The sequence below is a fragment of the Pongo pygmaeus genome, chromosome 23, assembly GCF_028885625.2.
Source record: "Pongo pygmaeus isolate AG05252 chromosome 23, NHGRI_mPonPyg2-v2.0_pri, whole genome shotgun sequence".
In the NCBI taxonomy this organism is placed as follows: domain Eukaryota; kingdom Metazoa; phylum Chordata; class Mammalia; order Primates; family Hominidae; genus Pongo; species Pongo pygmaeus.
This window is the reverse complement of record NC_085931.1, coordinates 29,973,581-29,990,969: the sequence shown is the minus strand read 5'-3', so window position 1 is coordinate 29,990,969 and position 17,389 is coordinate 29,973,581. Positions and strand designations below refer to the sequence as shown.

The following is a 17,389-nucleotide window of genomic DNA, read 5'->3' as shown; positions in this document are numbered from 1 at the left end:
CGAGGCAGGTGGCTCACGAGGCCAGGAGTTTGAGACCAGCCTGACCAACATGGTGAAACCCCATCTCTACTAAAAATACAAAAACTTAGCTGAGAGTGGTGGCACACGCCTGTAATCCCAGCTACTCAGGAGGCTGAGGCAGGAGAATCGCTTGAACCTGGGAGGCGGAGGTTGCAGTGAGCTGAGATTGTGCCACTGCACTCCAGCCTGGGCAACACAGCAAGACTCTATCTGGGAAAAAAAAAAAAAAAAAGCTTGTGCCCACATTAACTAAGTGTTAAAAGCCAAAAGGTGAAAGTCACTATTCTCTTTTCACATATCAAATTGACCCTAAGGTAATATTGCTGCATTAGAACTGAGCTGGTGGGAGGGATGTTAAGAAATTAGGGAGAAACTGTTAATCTACAGAAAGACCATCATATAAGGTTGTGTGTGTAGCCAAACATACACATTTGATGTTCTGATGTTTGCTATTTTAGTGGAACCATAGCTATAAAATGTATTCAATCAGTAGAATTAAAACATATCCCAGTCCACAAAAAGCTAAAAGAGAAATTATACAGGAATGATCAAGAATCTGCACAGTTCTGATAATCTCATGACTAGAGAGAAAAGGAGAAGGGGAAGCATCAAGGTGGTATTTGAGAGGAATTTGAGAAGACCATTCCTTCAATAAAAGTTTGGTAGGCCAACAAGGTGCCATGTATTGGTCTGGGGATATAGCAGTGATCCAATGTCCTTCACTTCAGGGAGCTGACATTCCAGAAGAGGTAGTCAAAAAATAATGTTTTTTAACAAAAGTAAGATGGTTATATAAACACTAGGGAGAAAAATAAAGTAGGAAATGGAGGCAGGTTGATATTCATATAACATGAATATGGCTATCTGGGGAAGAATACTCCAACAAAGGGAACAGCAAACACAAAGGCTCTGAGACTGGAGCACTTAACACATGCAAGGACTGATCAATAGGCTAACATACGTGGACCAATGAAAAGGGTGACAAGTTAGAAATGAGATAAAAAATGAGCTGTTTGTGGCAAAGGAAAGCCAAGATCATGTAGGCCATTCTAAATTCTTCAGCTTTGGCCGGGTGTGGTGGCTCACATCTGTAATACCAACACTCTGGGAGGCCGAGGCGGGCAGATCACCTGAGGTCAGAAGTTCGAGACCAGCCTGGCCAACATGGTGAAACCCCGTCTCTACTAAAAATACGAAACTTAGCCAGGTGTGCTGGCGCTTGCCTGTAGTCCCAGCTACTCGGGAGGCTGAGATAGGAGAATTGCTTGAACCCAGAAGACAGAGGCTGCAGTGTGCTGAGATCGTGCCACTGCACTCCAGCCTGGGTGACAGAGCAAGACTCTGTCTCAAAAAAATAAATAAAAATAAAAATAAAATAATAATAATACAAAAATTAGCTGGGTGTGGTGGCAGGCACCTGTAATCCCAGCTACTTGGGAGGCTGAGGAGGAGAATCGCTTGAACCCAGGAAGTAGAGGTTGCAGCTGATTAGAGGTCATGGAGATGAGAAGGAGCTGGTAAAGGAAATTAAAAAAAAAAAACAATTATTCACAGCCATTCAGGTGGGAGGGGAATCCAGAAAGAGAAGCATCCCAGAATCCAATGAGGAGGAGAAAAGGAACAACTATAATATATGCTGCCAATAGATCAAATAAAATCAAGAAAATCAACTAAAACTGACTAATGGATTAAGCAAAGTGGAATTCATTGGTGACCTCGACAGCAGTGGGTTTAAGGAAGAACGAGAACAGGAAATAGCAAATATGGACAACTCTGGAGAAATTTTCCCGTAAGGACAAGCAAATACAAACTAAAACAAGCAGATGGGAGATGTGGCATCAAAAATGAGATCTTTAAGGTGAGGTGACGGTACAGTCAGTATGTTTGCTATATTAATGATCTGGAGAGATAGAAAACTTAACCCTAGACAAAAAGTCTTGCTAGAATAATATCCTTAAATAAACAAATGCACATGTAGAGGTTCTGGCCTTAGCAAGAAGTCAAATTATTCACCCAGAGTAACAGGACAATGCTTTGAGATCCTATGGAAAAGGGTTAAATGGTGGATAAATGGCTGCAGTGGCCATCCTGCAAGATGGCCCTAAATGAATCCCACTTCCTAGAATTCACATAGTTGTAGCCCTCTCCCACTAACAGGGTTGGCCTGTGGGATCAAGCACATACAGCAGGAAGTGATGGTATGTCACTTCAGAAATTAGGTCATAAAGACTCTACCCTTCATCTTGGTTACAAGGTCTCTTGAATCATTTGCTCTGAAGTAAGCCAGCTGCTGTGACATGAACAGCCCCATGGAGAGGCCCACAGAGCGAGGAACTGAGGCCTCTTGCCAACAGCCCAGTGAGTGAGCTTAGAGACAGATGATCCAACCCAAGTCAATTCCGCAGAGACTGACAATCCAGCCAAAGGTTTGACTGAAACCTCATGAGAGACCTTGAGCCAGAACCAGCCGGCTAAGCCACTCTTGGATTCCAGACCTTCAAAAACTATGAAGTAATAAATTTTTTTTTTTATTTTAAACTACTAAGTTTTGAGACAATTTGTTACACGGCAATAGATAATTAATACAATGGGTCTCACTGAGCTGTAATCACAAATTGCTGGGCACAGAATTCACTATAATCTCACCTACTGGCATGCAATGACTTCAGATGACCTCCCCTGTCCTGCTGCATGCAATTACCTCATGAAATACAGTCGCTGAGAAAGAGGGTAGGATAAAAGGAGTCAGCTTTATATAACTTAACATCCATGATGCTCTTATTATTTTTTTTTTCAAGAGATCTGGTAAAAGAATGCCACTACCACCCTCTCCTTTCTCAAGAAAGCAATTTAGAGGGTTCCGAACGATCTACATCAACAATTGGCCTGAACTAATCAAACGCATCATTTAGATTCCCTCAGTAAAATATTAAATACTAAACAGCTATGTTTCAGCACAGGAAAGGGCAAGAGAGCGAAACTGAAGGAAAAAAGATACAACTTTGGTCCTTATCAGGGAGACTTCTCCTTTCTTACCTCAGGTTTATTACAACGCAACTTTTAAGAACTTGAGCTATTCCAGGCAGAAGGTCACATCCTTGAGGTAACCAGAGAGAAGCATTAGTTACTTACATGTCACAAGAATATTTTCGATCCCACTGCCTACCTGACATTGCCATTTAGGTGTTTATCAATCATCTCACACTTAACAGGAAAAGTGAACTGAACTCCTTTCCCCCAGATCTGTTCCTCCAATCTACCCTACCTTAGCAAAGGAAAACATCCCACCACCCAACTGCCCAAATCAAAAGCCTCCAAATCACCCCAGGTCCTGGCTCTCACGGGAGGGACTCCATTAGGGTCCCAGGGGCTGCATTAAGAGTCCCGACAGCGACGCAGTAAGTAAGACAAGACGCTGAAGTAGGGGAGAGAGACCGATACATTCAAATGCCTTAAGGGGTCTGGGCCTACAGGTCTCCAGAACCGGGGAGGGCCTGGGGTTACAAAGCAGTTTTCACATTTTTAAATACATTGAGCGCCAAAAGAGACCCCGCGGGGGCGATGGGGGAGGGGAGCGCACTGGGAGCCAGGAAAGGCCCCTCCTCCAGGAGGCCCGGGCCCAGCCCGGGGGTGGGGGCGTCTGCGTGAGGGAGTGGAGGCTGATGTGAAAGTGGCGCCCGCTGAGATTAGGGAAGGGGGTGTGCGTGAGGGGATCGTGGGACCTGCTTCTGCCCTGCACTCCCCACAGAAAGCGGCTGCATTGCAAAGGCCGCTCCGGCAGCGCACAGCTAAAGCGCGGTGTCGCGACCCGCAGGGCTGCGGCTCGCCATGAAATCCCTCAAATCTCCCCTCGGGGAACGCTGAAGCCGCGCCACGCCCCCGTCCTTACCGGTCCGGATCAGCTGCTGTCCCCGAGCTGCCGGCCACGCACCGGCCCCGGAGGCGCTCCCGGGGCAAAGCCGGCGGCGACTACGCCTCCTCAGGCCCCCGGCGCCGCCGACGCGCACGCCTCCACACGCGCGCGTCCAGTGGAGACCTGCGATTGGCTGCCAGGTGCCGGCGCGAGATCGGCGCGGCTCCGAGCTAGGCGCATGCGCGCGCTCTGACGCCCCTGGTGGCGACTGCTGGATGCGGGGTCAGATTCAGAAGGAGGAGGGCAGCAGCAATGCCCCTGAGGCCTTGGAAGGATCTTGGGTTCCGGATCAGGGTTCCAGGCAGTCGGGGTTCCAGAGCTGAGGGGGCATCCAAGCAGTCAGGGTTCCAGAGCTGAGGGGCATCCAGGCAGCCAGGGTTCCAGAGCTGTCGCAGCCAGGGCTCGGGGTAGGGGGTAGGCTTCCAGTCCATCAGGGGATGGTTTGCCCACCAGAAGGCCAGCTGTTATAATTCTCAGGTGTGGTCCCTTTGTTGACTGTCCATGCTTAAGGGATTGTGACAAAACAACTGAACCTAACATCTGTCCTCTTCTAGTTACATCTGGGGCCAGTTGAATCCAGCCTGCCACCTGTTTTTGTACAGCTGGCGGCAAGCTAAGAACCGATTTCACATTTTTTTTAATGGCTAAAAAAAAGGAGAATAATATTTTGTGGCATGTAAAAATTACATGAAATTCAAAATTCAGTGTCCATAAATACAGTTTTATTGGAACAACAAACATGCCCATTCCTTTAGGTATTATTTATGCCTGTTTTCCTGCTTCAACAGCAAAGTTGATTAATTGCCAGAGACCATGTATGAAAAGCTTAAAATATTTACTATCTGGCCCTTTACAGAAAGTTTGCCCACTCAATTTACTTGCAGCTTTGATTTTTTTTTTAATTGACCAATTCTGCTAAGTCTATTTTAGCCATCTTTTTGTGGGGCGGGTAAATCGCTTTTGATTTCATTAATCTATAATGTTATTTTCTTATCTATTTTATCTATTTCTTCCATTCTGTTATTTCCTTCCTTCCTGACTTCATAGGCTTGCTCTGTTACTTCTCATTACAACTTTTGGAGAAAAATGCCTACCTTGTTTGCTTGTAAACTTTTTTATTTCTCTTGTATTTAATGCGATAAATTTACCTTTAAGTACCAGTTTAACTGTGTCCCACCAGTCTGCTTGGTAATATGTTCATTATCCTTCAATTAGTTATGTCCTAATTTTCCTAGTTGTTAGAAATGCTTGTTCCCTGGTGCCACAAAGAAATAACACTTGAACATAAATTTAATTTTCTCAGCAAGGCCATTTTTACTTTCTGCAGAAAGGGTACACTCGCCAGCAGTTTTGCCACGAGAGTACCCCAAACAAAGGATACAGGGTTATTTATAACCTGATGCATCCACCCTACTGCCGTGTCCGGTTTCCATTGGTTGAAAGAGGACCTCACATTCTGTGTTTGTCCCGATTGGCTAACAACTTAGAACTTTCTAAAAGAGGCAAAGTCAGAGGAGAACAAAGGAAGGCGGATGTAACTTGTGGAATGCTGAGAAAGGTAAAAACGCCTCCAAATAGGAAGAGGAACAGGCTATGACCTAATGCTTGCTTGGACCGGTATAAGCATGCCAGGGCAAATATTTAGGCTAAATTGTGGGAGCTAAGAACACAAAGTATATTAATTTCTTTATTACGGCTAGCAGATATCTAAGAATGTTAGCACAGGTCTTTGAGTAAATTTTACTTCTAAGAGAAGTTACTATTTATTCCTAATTAGACAGGGAGGAAAGTCTTTGAAGAGGAACCTCTACTTTACTTTTTACATAGTGATTCTTTCTAACACAAGGGTTATATAGTATATGTTATTTATTTTTGAAATCTATGAGATTTTTTAAGACTTTTTAATTGTATTATAATCAAATCACATGGCCTAAATATTACTCACCCTTGAATTTGAAGATTTCTGTTCAGTGAAGTGTACCATAGTCAAAATGAAGAGATCATAGATGTCAAGAAGATATTTGCAGTATCTAAAATGTATATATGAGGCTGATATGTAAAGAAGATATTTGCAGTATCTAAAATGTACATATGAGGCTGATATGTAAAGAAGATATTTGCAATATCTAAAATGTATATAAGAGGCCAGGTGCGGTGGCTCACACCTGTAATCCCAGCATTTTCGGAGACCAAGGCAGGCAGATCACTTGAGGTCAGGAGTTCAAGACCAGCCTGGCCAACATGGTGAAACCCCGTCTCTACAAAAAATACAAAAATTAGCTGGGTGTGGTGGCACACGCCTGTAGTCCCAGCTACTCGGGAGGCTGAGGCATGAGAACTGTTTGAACCTGGGAGGCAGAGGTTGCAGTGAGCTGAGATTGCACCACTGCACTCCAGCCTGGGCAACAGAGCGAGACTCCGTCTCAAAAAATAATAAAATGAAAAATAAATATGTGTGAAATGATCTTCTTTTGGCTTCATGATAATTCCAATGTCCATCAGTAAATTAGTGTCAACTAAGCTCCAGGCTTTATTCAAATGTCACTAGTTTTTCCCATCATCCTTTTTGTTCCAGATTCCCATCCAGGATACTGAATTGTACTTAGTCACTTTGTGTTCTTAGCCTTCTGTGGTCTGTGACAGTTTCTTAAACTTTTCTTGCTTTTCATGACCTTGACAATTTTAAGAAGTAAAGGTCAGGTATTTTTCCGAGTGTCTCTCAATTTAGGTTTGATGTTTTTCTCATGGTTACAGTGGGGTTATGGTTTTTAGAAGACTATCACGGACATGATGTGTCTTTCTCATAATTTCTCATCAGCGATCCATGCTATCAATAAGACTTTCTACTGGCTTCTCTGCTGTAAATTACTTTTTCCCCCCCTTTCATACCCTATTCTAAATCTTGTCTACATGCAGGAAGGCTGTGAGGTCTCACTGAAGGAAAATTATCTACACAAATTACTTTGCAACTCTTCTTTAAGGAAGATTTGTCTCTTCTTCCTTTAGTTTTAAATTAATCAAAAATAGCTTTTTAGTTTTAAATTAATCAGAAATAAAATAAAAAATTTAGTACCTCAGTCACACTTGCCACATTTCAACAGATCAATAGTCACCTGTAGCATATTGGACAGAGCAGAAGTAGAGCATTTTCATCATTGCAGAAAGATCTACGGACAGCACTGACTTAGATCATTAGTCAACCTTTCTTCTTCCCAAATATATGCATTTAGAAATATAAATTCCCAAGAACTGCTTTAGTTCCATCCCATAAATTTTGTGGTTGTTTTCAATATTTTTCAGTTCAACATTTTCCTTTTTTCACTGCGATTTCTTAGAGGAGCTATGGGTTATTTAGAATGAGGACCAGGACTGGGGTGAGATAAGCAAGGAGGCTGGGGCACATTAAGGAGAGACCCACTCCCAGCTTCAGGGATGGCACGTTGTCACCTTAGGTTCCCTGCTTGCCTCACCCTAGTCCCAGCCCTGTTTAGAGCTGTATTGCCTAATTTAGGAACTTTGGGGGTTTTTTCAGTGATCTTTCTGTTACTGATTTGTAAGTCGATTCCCCTGTACTCAGTGGGTAACTACAAAGAGCCCCACAGCTAACATCACAATTAAAGTAAACTATTGTACCTGAGTTTGAGACCAAGCAAAGGACACCCATGACAGCCACTTCAATTAGCAAAGCATTTGGAATAGCCAAGGAAATTCTGAACACCAAAATTGGAGAAATGAAACTACCACATGGAGGATTATGCAAAGCTACAATAATTAAGATACTGCAGCATTAGCACAAGGATAGAGAACAGGACAAATGAAATGAAATAGATTCCAGAAACACATATATACAATCATACCTGATTCACACAGTTTCCACGGCAATACAGTAGGGAAGGAGTGGTTTTTTTAGTAAGTGGTGCTGATTGATTTTGGGTATGTATATGAAAAAATTAGTCTTTGTGCCTTATCACACCATTAACAAAAAATATCTTTATGTCCTTTGTAGACAATTTCTTAAATAAGACTCATGAAAGATAAACCATAAAACCACCATTGAGATCCAAATATGGGACATTTCCAGTGCCCCAGCACCCTTCCCAGTCAACAGCCCAGTTTTTAAAAAGGTAGGAGGGGGCAAAACTTGAATAGACATTTAATTAAAAAAAACTCACGTGGCTGATAACTATATAATCTCAAGGTCCATTACTCATAAGGGAAATGCAAATTAAAGCCACAATAAGGTACCACTACAATTTCAAGAGAAGGGCACTTACTAAAAGGACTGACAGTACCAAGTGCTGGATCAGTAGCAATGGAATTCGCAGTATCGGTGGTGGGAATGTAAATCGTTTCAATCACTTTGGAAATGTATTTGGCAGTATCTACACTAGACAGCTAAACACATGCAGTTCCAGCACTTCTCATAGCTATATATACCCACGAGAAATGATTACATGCTTACCAAAAGACACGCACAAGCTCATAGCAGCTTTATTCAAAATTGCCAAAGAATCAGCCTCAAAGTCCATCAACAGTGAAATAAATTTATACAAAACTGCCACAGTCACTCAACAAAATTCTATCCAGCAATGAAAAAGAATGTGCTACTGCTACACACAGCAAAAATGCATCTCACTTATTTTTTATTTTACTTTATTTTGAGACAGAGTCATGCTCTGTCACCCAGGCTGGAGGGCAGTGGCGTGATCTCAGCTCAGTGCAAACTCCCCCTCCCAGGTTCAAGCGATTCTCCTGCCTCAGCCTCCCGAGTAGCTGGGACTACAGGCGCCCACCACCACGCTTGGCTAATTTTTCTATCTTATGTAGAGAAGGGGTTTCACTATGTTGGCCAGCCTGGTCTCAAACTCCTGACCCCAAGTGATCCACCCGCCTCAGCCTGCCAAAGTGCTGGGATTACAGGCATGAGCCATCACGCCCAGCCATCTCACTTATTTTAAAAAGCCAAAGACAAGAATCTTTGTGTGATTCCATTTATTTAAAGTTCATAAACAAGAAAAACCTCTGAGGTCAGAATAAGGGATGCCCTGTTGGGAGCATTTGACTAGGGAAGGGCTCAAAGACTTTGGAGCTACTTCTTGACAATAGGGAGCTGATGAGATGTCACTGTAAAAAAAAAACCTTACAGTTGATGACATTGCTTGCTAGCATCTACAGCCACAATGCACATATGGCCTAGCCTCACTTCTGCCTTTTGGAACTCCTGGAAGTGAGTCGAACGTATTTTCAGCTAGAATCCTTGCTGCAAGGGAGTCTGGAATCTCTAGTGTTCATAGCCGTCTTCTTTTTAGTTTTTACAGAAGGCTGAGGGTCAGTGTTGCTAACAATAACGGAAGCCATTCTACTTGATCCTGGCTGAACTGAAGTTTGAATAATAACTTTGGTTTCACGAGGCAACCCTTGCAGTTGCTCCAGCTTTTTAAATGTTTGATGGTCCTTGGTTTTGTGCTCTATTTCCTCCTTCAACGTCAAAAACTGTAGCCGGCACTTGGAACACTGAAGGACCCTCCTTCTGCTGTGCCTCCAACAATGATTCATGTATGGTATTGCAGTTTTGAAAAGTTTGAGACAAAACAGACAAAGCAAATTCTTTGTGTTTTCATGGCACGTTCTAAAATGTGTTTCTACATCAGCAAAGACCGACGATCTGTAATGGCAAACCTGGCACACATAGGGCATTTCGCCAGGCTTATGATGGTCCTTCATGTGTTGTAAGAGGACCTGATCTGTTTCAAATGACAATTCACAGATCTTACAGACAGCAGAGGGCCCCATGGCGATGTGTACACTATCAATGTGACACTGTAGCTGGAAGGGAGTGGGAAACTGCCGGTGGCAGTGCTGGCAGGTGGTGTGGTCTTCCCAGCTGTCGTTCCTCTGCTTCTCAAATTCCAAATGATGCTTCATGTGATTCATAAACTTAATATTTTTTAGAACTTTCACACAGCTGAGGCATTTAAAGGTGGTGTGAGTCTTCTGTTCTGGCTGCCCATCTCCTTTATGCTGTCCATAGTAAAAGTCGCTAAGTAACACGATGGGATTTTCTTTCTTGAGATCAAAGGTCTTGTTTTGACTTGCTAGACTTGAAATGTCTGTTATTGCCAGGCCAGATTCATTTGCTCTCTCTGGATTTGTAAGATTGAAATGTGCCTTTCCATTAGCATCAGCCCAAGGAAATGTTACTCCATTCTGTACATGGTTTGATGAGTTGCAGACCCCCTGTGAGGGTGTATTTGTGCTTATTATAGAAGAGATATCTGAAGGGACCACAGCTAAAGAAGGTACTCCTGGGATTCCATCCCTGAGTTTAACCCTTTTGGAATCTCTGCTGTTTATATCTGAAGTGGAAAGTCGCTTTGAATCAGGAGAACTCTCATTTCTGCCTCTTCCAGAGACCATAGCTCCAACTAGATGCTGAGTCCCTGGTGGGAGCGAATCTGAAGAATTGGGAGAAACAACTAGTGGTGAGCTCATTTTATAACCAGGTTCAGATGAAGACTTCATAGTGACAGGACTATCTGTTGATTTCCCCTCAGACGGAGAAACTGGCATGATGGCTTCTGCCACAGAGGTCACATGATTTGCAGGCTGCGACACGTGAGCAGGATCTTGACGGAAGTGGCCTTTCTTTCTTCTTGAATTTGAGCCTGGGGTGACTCTGTTCAAAATGTTTGAAACGACTGGTTTTGAATTTGAAATCATCCCGACAAAGAGAATTTCAGCATCTCTATGTACATGCTCCACCCCAACAAAGATCAGATCTGGATCTTCATCATCCTCCTCCCTTTGTTTGGATTCTCTCAAATTCTTCTTTGGTGATTCCACTTTCTTACACAAAAAGATATCTCCCATTTTCAATTTACTTTTTGCTTGAAGCCACTGGTCCCTTCAACTTCCAGAGCTGTCGTTTTACAAATTGCCACCTAAGTGAAACCATGTGACAATAGTCAATATTTATTTCGAAAGACAAAATCATTACTTTATTGTATCCTCCCTTAAAACACTGAGATAACTATCAACATCACTATTTTACACGTCAGAAATAAGGCTTGAAACATTTTAAATGGCATAATAATTTCAAATTTACCTCTCTCTTCTCCCCTGGTCTTCTGCAGTTGTGAGGCAAAGGAAGCAAGATTTCAGGAGGTGCAGATGGAACATCTCAAGAGTGCTTGCCTCTAAATTTTGCACTCTAGATGCCTCACTCACCTCCTCCTCATCCCACAGGTACTCTCTCAGATGTCTAAGGTTTCTAACCAACTTGAACAAAACTTCTCTCAAAAACATTCTGCTCCTAGCCCAGGCAATATAGCAAGACCCCATCTCTACAAAAAAAATTAAAAATTAAAAAAAATTAGCTTGGCATGGTGGTACACACCTGTGGTCCCAGCTACTTGGGAGGCTGAGTCAAGAGGAACACTTGAGCCCAGGACTTCAAAGCTATGTTCATGCCACTGCACTCCAGCCTGGGCAACCAAATGAGACCCCATCACACACACACACACACACAAATCACAACACACACACACACACACACCCTTTGCTGTTCCTGTAATGTTCCTTTTCTCAGTAAACTCAGTTGCTCAGTCTACAAACTTCAGAGTCATCCTTTGCCAAACTTTCTCTCATACACTACAGCCAATCAAATAGCAAACCCAGTCTGCTCTATCTTTTAAAGATATCCAGAATCTGACTACTCTCTTCCACATCCACTGCCACCTCCCTGATGGAAGGTACCATGTTCTCTCCCTGGATCACTGCAGAAGTTGCCAGTCTTAAAAGTTTTGTCAGATCTCCCCATGGTGGCCCCAATGCCCCTGTTAAAATATACAGGGGAGCAAGTATATTTTGCTCTTAAGTCTTCAATGACTTTCCATTTCATTCATAGGAAATACCAGCAAACTTTAAATTTCCGCATAGAACCTTAGGTCATCATCGCCCTTGCTAACTCCTCTATTACTCTGATGCAGCTATCCTGAGCTCCATGAGTCTGGAACACACCAGGCCTTTTTCTTTTTCAGAACTTTTGTTGTTCCTGGACGTTGCATGCCTCTTTCCCCAGATTAACCCCATCTGGGCTCCTGGTCTGCCTCAGGCCCATGGTTCCTCCTCAGCAAGGCTTCCCTGACCACAATATCAAAAATCACAACCTCCTTAACTCATATGTTCAAACCCTCAATGCTATTTTTCAACTTAAATGCTATCACTGCCTACCACACAATATGTAAAATATATCTTGCAAGCCCAGGAGTTTGAGATTACAGTGAGCTATAATCATGTCACTGCATCCAGCCTGGGTGACAGTGGAAAGAAGACTCTGTGTCTTAACAACAAAAAATGGGACAGGTGCAGTGGCTCATACCTGTAATCCCATCACTTTCTAAGGCCAGGGCGGGAGGACTGCTTGAGGTCAGGAGCTCGAGACCAGCCTGGGCAACATAGCAAGACCCATCTGTACAAAAAATTTAAAAATATAACTGGTTTCTTTTCTGTGTTTACCCACTAAACTGTATACCACATGAGGGCAGGGAGTTGTTTCGTTTACTCCTCAGCTTATAGAGCAATGTCTGTCATACTGTACATGCTAAATCTTTGTTAAATAAATAGTAGCTGTTATTAATATGATCATTTAGGTGTACCAGAGGCTCTAATCCATTATTCCAGATTCTCTAAGCATTTAATGAAATCCAAATCCAAATGATTTAATACTGTTGTACAAGGGAGAAGGTAAACCTGTGTGTATGTGTGTGTAAACTGAAACAAAAGTTTTGTCAAATACTGTAATACCTTCACCTTACTGCAAGGGATAGGCTCTGATACCTTCTATGCCACATTTTATTGATTCTAAGGTATAGGCTTATATTTCCATTTTAACATCTCTAAATCAGATTGCATCTCATCATAGCATCTCATCAATATAAAATACATTTCATAATTTGTTTTTGCAGTATATATTTTTATTTCATAGTGGAATCAAAAATGACATATCTCAGATCCTTTTGTGAGGATAAGCGTGATGCTTGGGTTTTCACTCATGTGAGATGTGCCTCCCTCAAACCTTGTTATATCAGCATGTTTACCATCTGATATAAAAAAAAAAGAAAGAGAGTAATGTATCTTTTATAATTGATGGCATCTTTTTTTTTTTTTTTTTTGAGATGGAGTCTTGCTCTGTAGCTCAGGCTGGAGTGCAGTGGCGCGATCTTGGCTCACTGCAGGCTCTGCCCCGTGGGGTTCACGCCATTCTCCTGCCTCAGCCTCCCGAGTAGCTGGGACTACAGGCGCCCGCCACCACGCCCGGCTAATTTTTTGTATTTTTAGTAGAGACAGGGTTTTACCGTGTTAGCCAGGATGGTCTTGATCTCCTGACCTCGTGATCCACCCACCTCAGCCTCCCAAAGTGCTGGGATTACAGGCATGAGCCACCGCGCCTGGCCAATTGATGGCATCTTATAGTCAGTGAAAAATCCTATTTCTTTTTGTAAGCTGACAGCCTACGAAACTCATTTTATAGTTCTCTAATGGATATCAGCTACATTTTGGCAAACAATGGTTTAAGACAGAAATTGGAAAATTGGCCCTTCCCCTGTTTTTGTACAGTCAGGAAGCCAAGAATGTTTTTTACATTTTTAAGGTATTGTTTTCTTACTTTTTTTTATTATTAAGATTTTTTTAAACTTGTACATTTTTAAATTTGGGGGAATAAACATGCAAAAGGAGGCGGGGCGTGGTGGCTCACGCCTGTAATCCCAGCACTTTGGGAGGCCGAGGTGGGCGGATCACTTGAGCTCAGGAGTTCGAGACCAGCCTGGCCAACATGGTGAAACCCCTTCTCTACTAAAAATACAAAAATTAGCCAGGCATGGTAGCAGATGCCTGTAGTCCCAGCTACTCGGGAGGCTGAGGCAGGAGAATCTCTTGAACCTGGGAGGTGGAGGTTGCAGTGAGCCAAGATTGCACCACTGCACTCCAGCCTGAGTGAAAGAGTGAGACTCAAAAAAAAAAAAAAAAAAAGAAAAAGGAATATTTTGTGACGTGAAAATTATATAACATTCAAAATGTCAGTGTTCACCACAAAGTGTTGCAGAACACAGCCATGATCATTTTTTTAGTGCTGTTGTCCATGGTTGCTTTCACACTTCTATGACACAGTTGAGTACAGTAGTACCCCCTTATCTTTGGGGCATATGTTCCAAGACCCCCGAAGTGGATGCCTGAAACTGCAGATGGAACCAAATTCAATATATACTATATTTTTTCATATATATACATACCTATGATCAAGCTTAATTTATAAATAGGCACAGTAAGAGGTTAAGAATAACAAATAATTATAACAATATACTGTAATAAAAGATATGTGAGATAGGGCGTGGTGGCTCACGCCTGTAACCTCAGCACTTTGGGAGGTTGAGGCGGGTGGATCACCTGAGGTCAGGAGTTTGAGACCAGCCTGGCCAACATGGTGAAACCCATCTCTACTAAAAATACAAAAATTAGCTGGGCATAGTGGCGAGCACCTGTAATCTCAGCTACTTGGGAGGCTAAGGCAGGAGAATCACTTGAACCCGGGAGGCGTGGGTTGCAGTGAGCCGAGATCGCGCCGTGGCACTCCAGCCTGGGCGGCCAGAGTGAAACTCCGTCTCAAAAAAATAAATTAATAAATTAAATTAAAGGTATGTGAATGCAGTCTCTCGCTGACAAAATATCTTTATGTACTGTAGATCTTGGCAACCTTAGCATATGATTTTGTTTTCTTTCCTTATTATGTTAAAAACTTTCCCATTTTCACTTAAAGGAAGCACTTTACAGCTTCTCTCTGGCATATCTGAATCGCCAGCATTGCTACCCTTGTACTTTGGGGCCATTATTAAGCACCGTAAGGGTTAATTGAACACAAGCACTGAGATACCACCAGGACAGTCACTCTGATAACTGCGACGGCTCCTAAGTGACTAAGGTACAGAGAGTGCAGCCAGCCAACAGCATGGGGACTCAGGACAAAGGGAGGATTACCATCCCAGGGCAGGGCTGACTCAAGAGCTTATCACACTACTCAGAAGGGCTGGCGACTTAAAATTTATGAATTGCCTATTTCTGGAATTTTCCAATTAATATTTTGGAACCTCAGGTAACTGAAAGCACAGAAAGGAAAACCCTGGATAAGGGAAGACTACTGTAGTTGAAGCAGAGAACCGCAATGCCTAAAATATTTGCCATCTAGTCTTTCACAGAACAAGTTTGCCAGCTCTGGTTTTAGAGAAGCAAAATGAAAGATAGCAAATTTCTCAGCTCACCAGTTCCTAAAGTTGCGAGTGCATCCAGATGATTCAGTGCAGCTCAGTATGTTCCACTCTGGGCCACAAGGGAAAGCGAAGCCGGAGCTTCCTTGTCTCCACCTTCCGGAGAAATTTGTCCAGAGACCGACAGCACTCCTTCTGCAGGCGAACAACGCCGCTTGCTCTTCAAAGTCCTTTCTGAGGCCAGATCAGAAGGTCCCACTCCTTTTAAGCCCCTTATAGCCCAATCATTTTCCAGTCACGTGTCTGAAGCAGTTTATCCTGATTGGATTTTCAGTTGTTGTCCAGCTTGATTGCCAAAAGCTTTCCTCCAATTGCTACTCAAAGGAAAGAATGAGGGTGGGGCTTCAGGGCTGCCTTCCAGGTTGACTTAGCTGGTGATGGGCGTCCTCCCACCTCTCTCTTTTGTTCAGAGTCTACCACCTTCTCTGCAGTGTGCCTGGGCCCTCAGCTATTGGGGGTCAGAAGGGATGGGGTGCGGAGTGGGAGGCAGTCCACATGTCTGTTCCAACAGAGCTCAGAGGTGAGCGAGTTAAAAAGCAGATGTCTTCCCAGTAGGAGCCCCAGGGGGCAGGGTGGGTCTCACTCCCACAGCCCTTGAAGACTGAGCTCCCGTAGGAGTTTCCAGGTGTCCAAACAGGGTCCTCACTGTGAGTCTTCAACAGCTTTCTCCAAGCAGCAGCCCACTCCCTTCTTAATCCATTTCCAGGGGTCGAAGGTCTATCCTGGTTCCCTCCCATCCCCTCTCACTTCCTTCCCTCTGTCTCTCCCTCCTCCCTCCTCCTTCACTACCCCCTCCCTGGGACCTTCTCAGCTGAATTTCAGGCCCACCCTTTTACTGTCTTTACAGGCTTTGCAACACAGATTAGAAAGCAGGGGAAGGGGAGCCTCAAGAGTCCCTTGACAGGTAAGAAATATTTATATTTCCACCCCCATTCCAACGCAATGCAATCAAATCTCAAAATTAAAACGAAAATCATTTGCAAATTAAAATGTTCTAAAGTACCATCTCCTGATAAAACTTTAAAAATACCTTTCTGGGCCGGGTGTGGTGACTCACATCTGTAATCCCAGCACTTTTGGAGGCCGAGACAGCAGATCACATGAGCCCAGTAGTTTGAGACCAGCCTGGCCAACATGGTGAAAACCTGTCTCTATTCTTCATAAAGTAAAATACAAAAATTTCCTGGGCGTGGCCGTGCATGCCTGTAATCTCAGGCTGAGGCAGAATAATCGCTTGAACCCAGTAGGCAGAGCCCAAGGTGGTATAAAAGTGTGTGACCCAGGGTCTTTATTCTTGTCTAGGGACTGGGGAAAGGCTGCTTGAGGGCATTGCAAGTAGCCAAGAGCATGCCCCTGGAAAGGAAGGTGAAATGAGGCCCGCTGCTGAGGTACACCTGTAGTCCCCAACTATCAAAGGCTGAGGTGGAAAGATCTTTGAGCCCAGGAAATCCAGACAAACTTCAGCAAAATATCAAGACCTCTGTTTCTACAAAAAAAAAAAAATTTTTTTTTAATCAGCCAGGCGTTGTAGCACATGCCTGTAGTCCCAGCTACCCGGGAGGCTGAGGTGGGAGGATTGCTTGAACCAGGGAGATCGAGGTTGCAGTGAACTATGATTGCATCACCATACTTTAGCCTGGGTGGAAGAGAGAGACCTTGTCTCATTCATTCATTCATAAATAAATAAGCAAGCAAAGTGAAATGAAGTGCAAGACTTAGACAGTAAAGTTCTAATAGGGGCCAGGCGTGGTGGCTCACGCCTGTAATCCCAGCGCTTAGGCAGGCGGATGGCTTGAGCCCAGGAGTTTGAGACTAGCCTGGGCAACCTGGCAAAACCGCGTCTCCACAAGAAAATACAAAATATTAGCCTGGGTGACAGAGTGAAACTCTGTCTCAAAAAAAAGAAAGGAAGACAAAGAGAGAAAGAAAGAAGGAAAGAAAGAAAAAAAAGGAAGGAAAGAAAGGAAAGGAAAGGAAATGTGTATTCTGCAGAACTGATATTCACTCCTTCCTCTGTTCCAGAAGCAGAATCCTGCTTGGAAGATTCCAGGAAGCCTAGGCAGTGGTCAGGGGCTGGCTCAGGTATAAAGCAGGCCCTTCCCCTGAGACAGAAGGTTGTGGCAACAATGCTTGT

The 17,389-nt window shown here is 43.5% G+C and overlaps 2 protein-coding genes and 1 pseudogene across 13 annotated transcripts in view; 1 reads left to right on the top strand and 2 right to left on the bottom strand.

Moving 5' to 3' along the window:
* Positions 1 to 4,578, bottom strand: part of ZNF280B (zinc finger protein 280B) — a 43,833-nt gene extending 39,255 nt beyond the window's left edge. For 4 of the 12 annotated variants that reach the window (XM_063663134.1, XM_063663136.1, XM_054469028.2 and 1 more), the window contains exon 1: positions 3,911 to 4,373. The gene's annotated coding sequence lies outside the window, so the exon portion shown is untranslated. Of the gene's footprint in view, positions 1 to 1,438; positions 1,536 to 3,057; positions 3,119 to 3,910 lie in introns of all 12 variants that reach the window. The other 8 variants (XM_063663133.1, XM_054469026.2, XM_063663139.1 and 5 more) reach the window with 7 other exon arrangements.
* Positions 4,579 to 8,412: 3,834 nt separating this feature from the next.
* On the bottom strand, positions 8,413 to 15,431 carry ZNF280A (zinc finger protein 280A). Its single transcript, XM_054469029.2, has 2 exons — positions 15,250 to 15,431; positions 8,413 to 10,875 (listed from the first exon to the last, which is right to left on the bottom strand). The coding sequence occupies exon 2, from the start codon at positions 10,802 to 10,804 to the stop codon at positions 9,179 to 9,181; it is 1,626 nt and encodes a 541-aa protein (XP_054325004.2). The 5' UTR covers positions 10,805 to 10,875; positions 15,250 to 15,431; the 3' UTR covers positions 8,413 to 9,178.
* LOC129023775 (small nucleolar RNA U13) lies at positions 12,946 to 13,041 on the top strand (annotated as a pseudogene).
* Positions 15,432 to 17,389: the final 1,958 nt, after the last annotated feature.

Coding starts and splice junctions, on each gene's coding strand:
- ZNF280A (XM_054469029.2), bottom strand. CDS start 10,804: ATGGGAGATATCTTTTTGTGTAAGAAAGTGGAATCACCAAAGAAGAAT.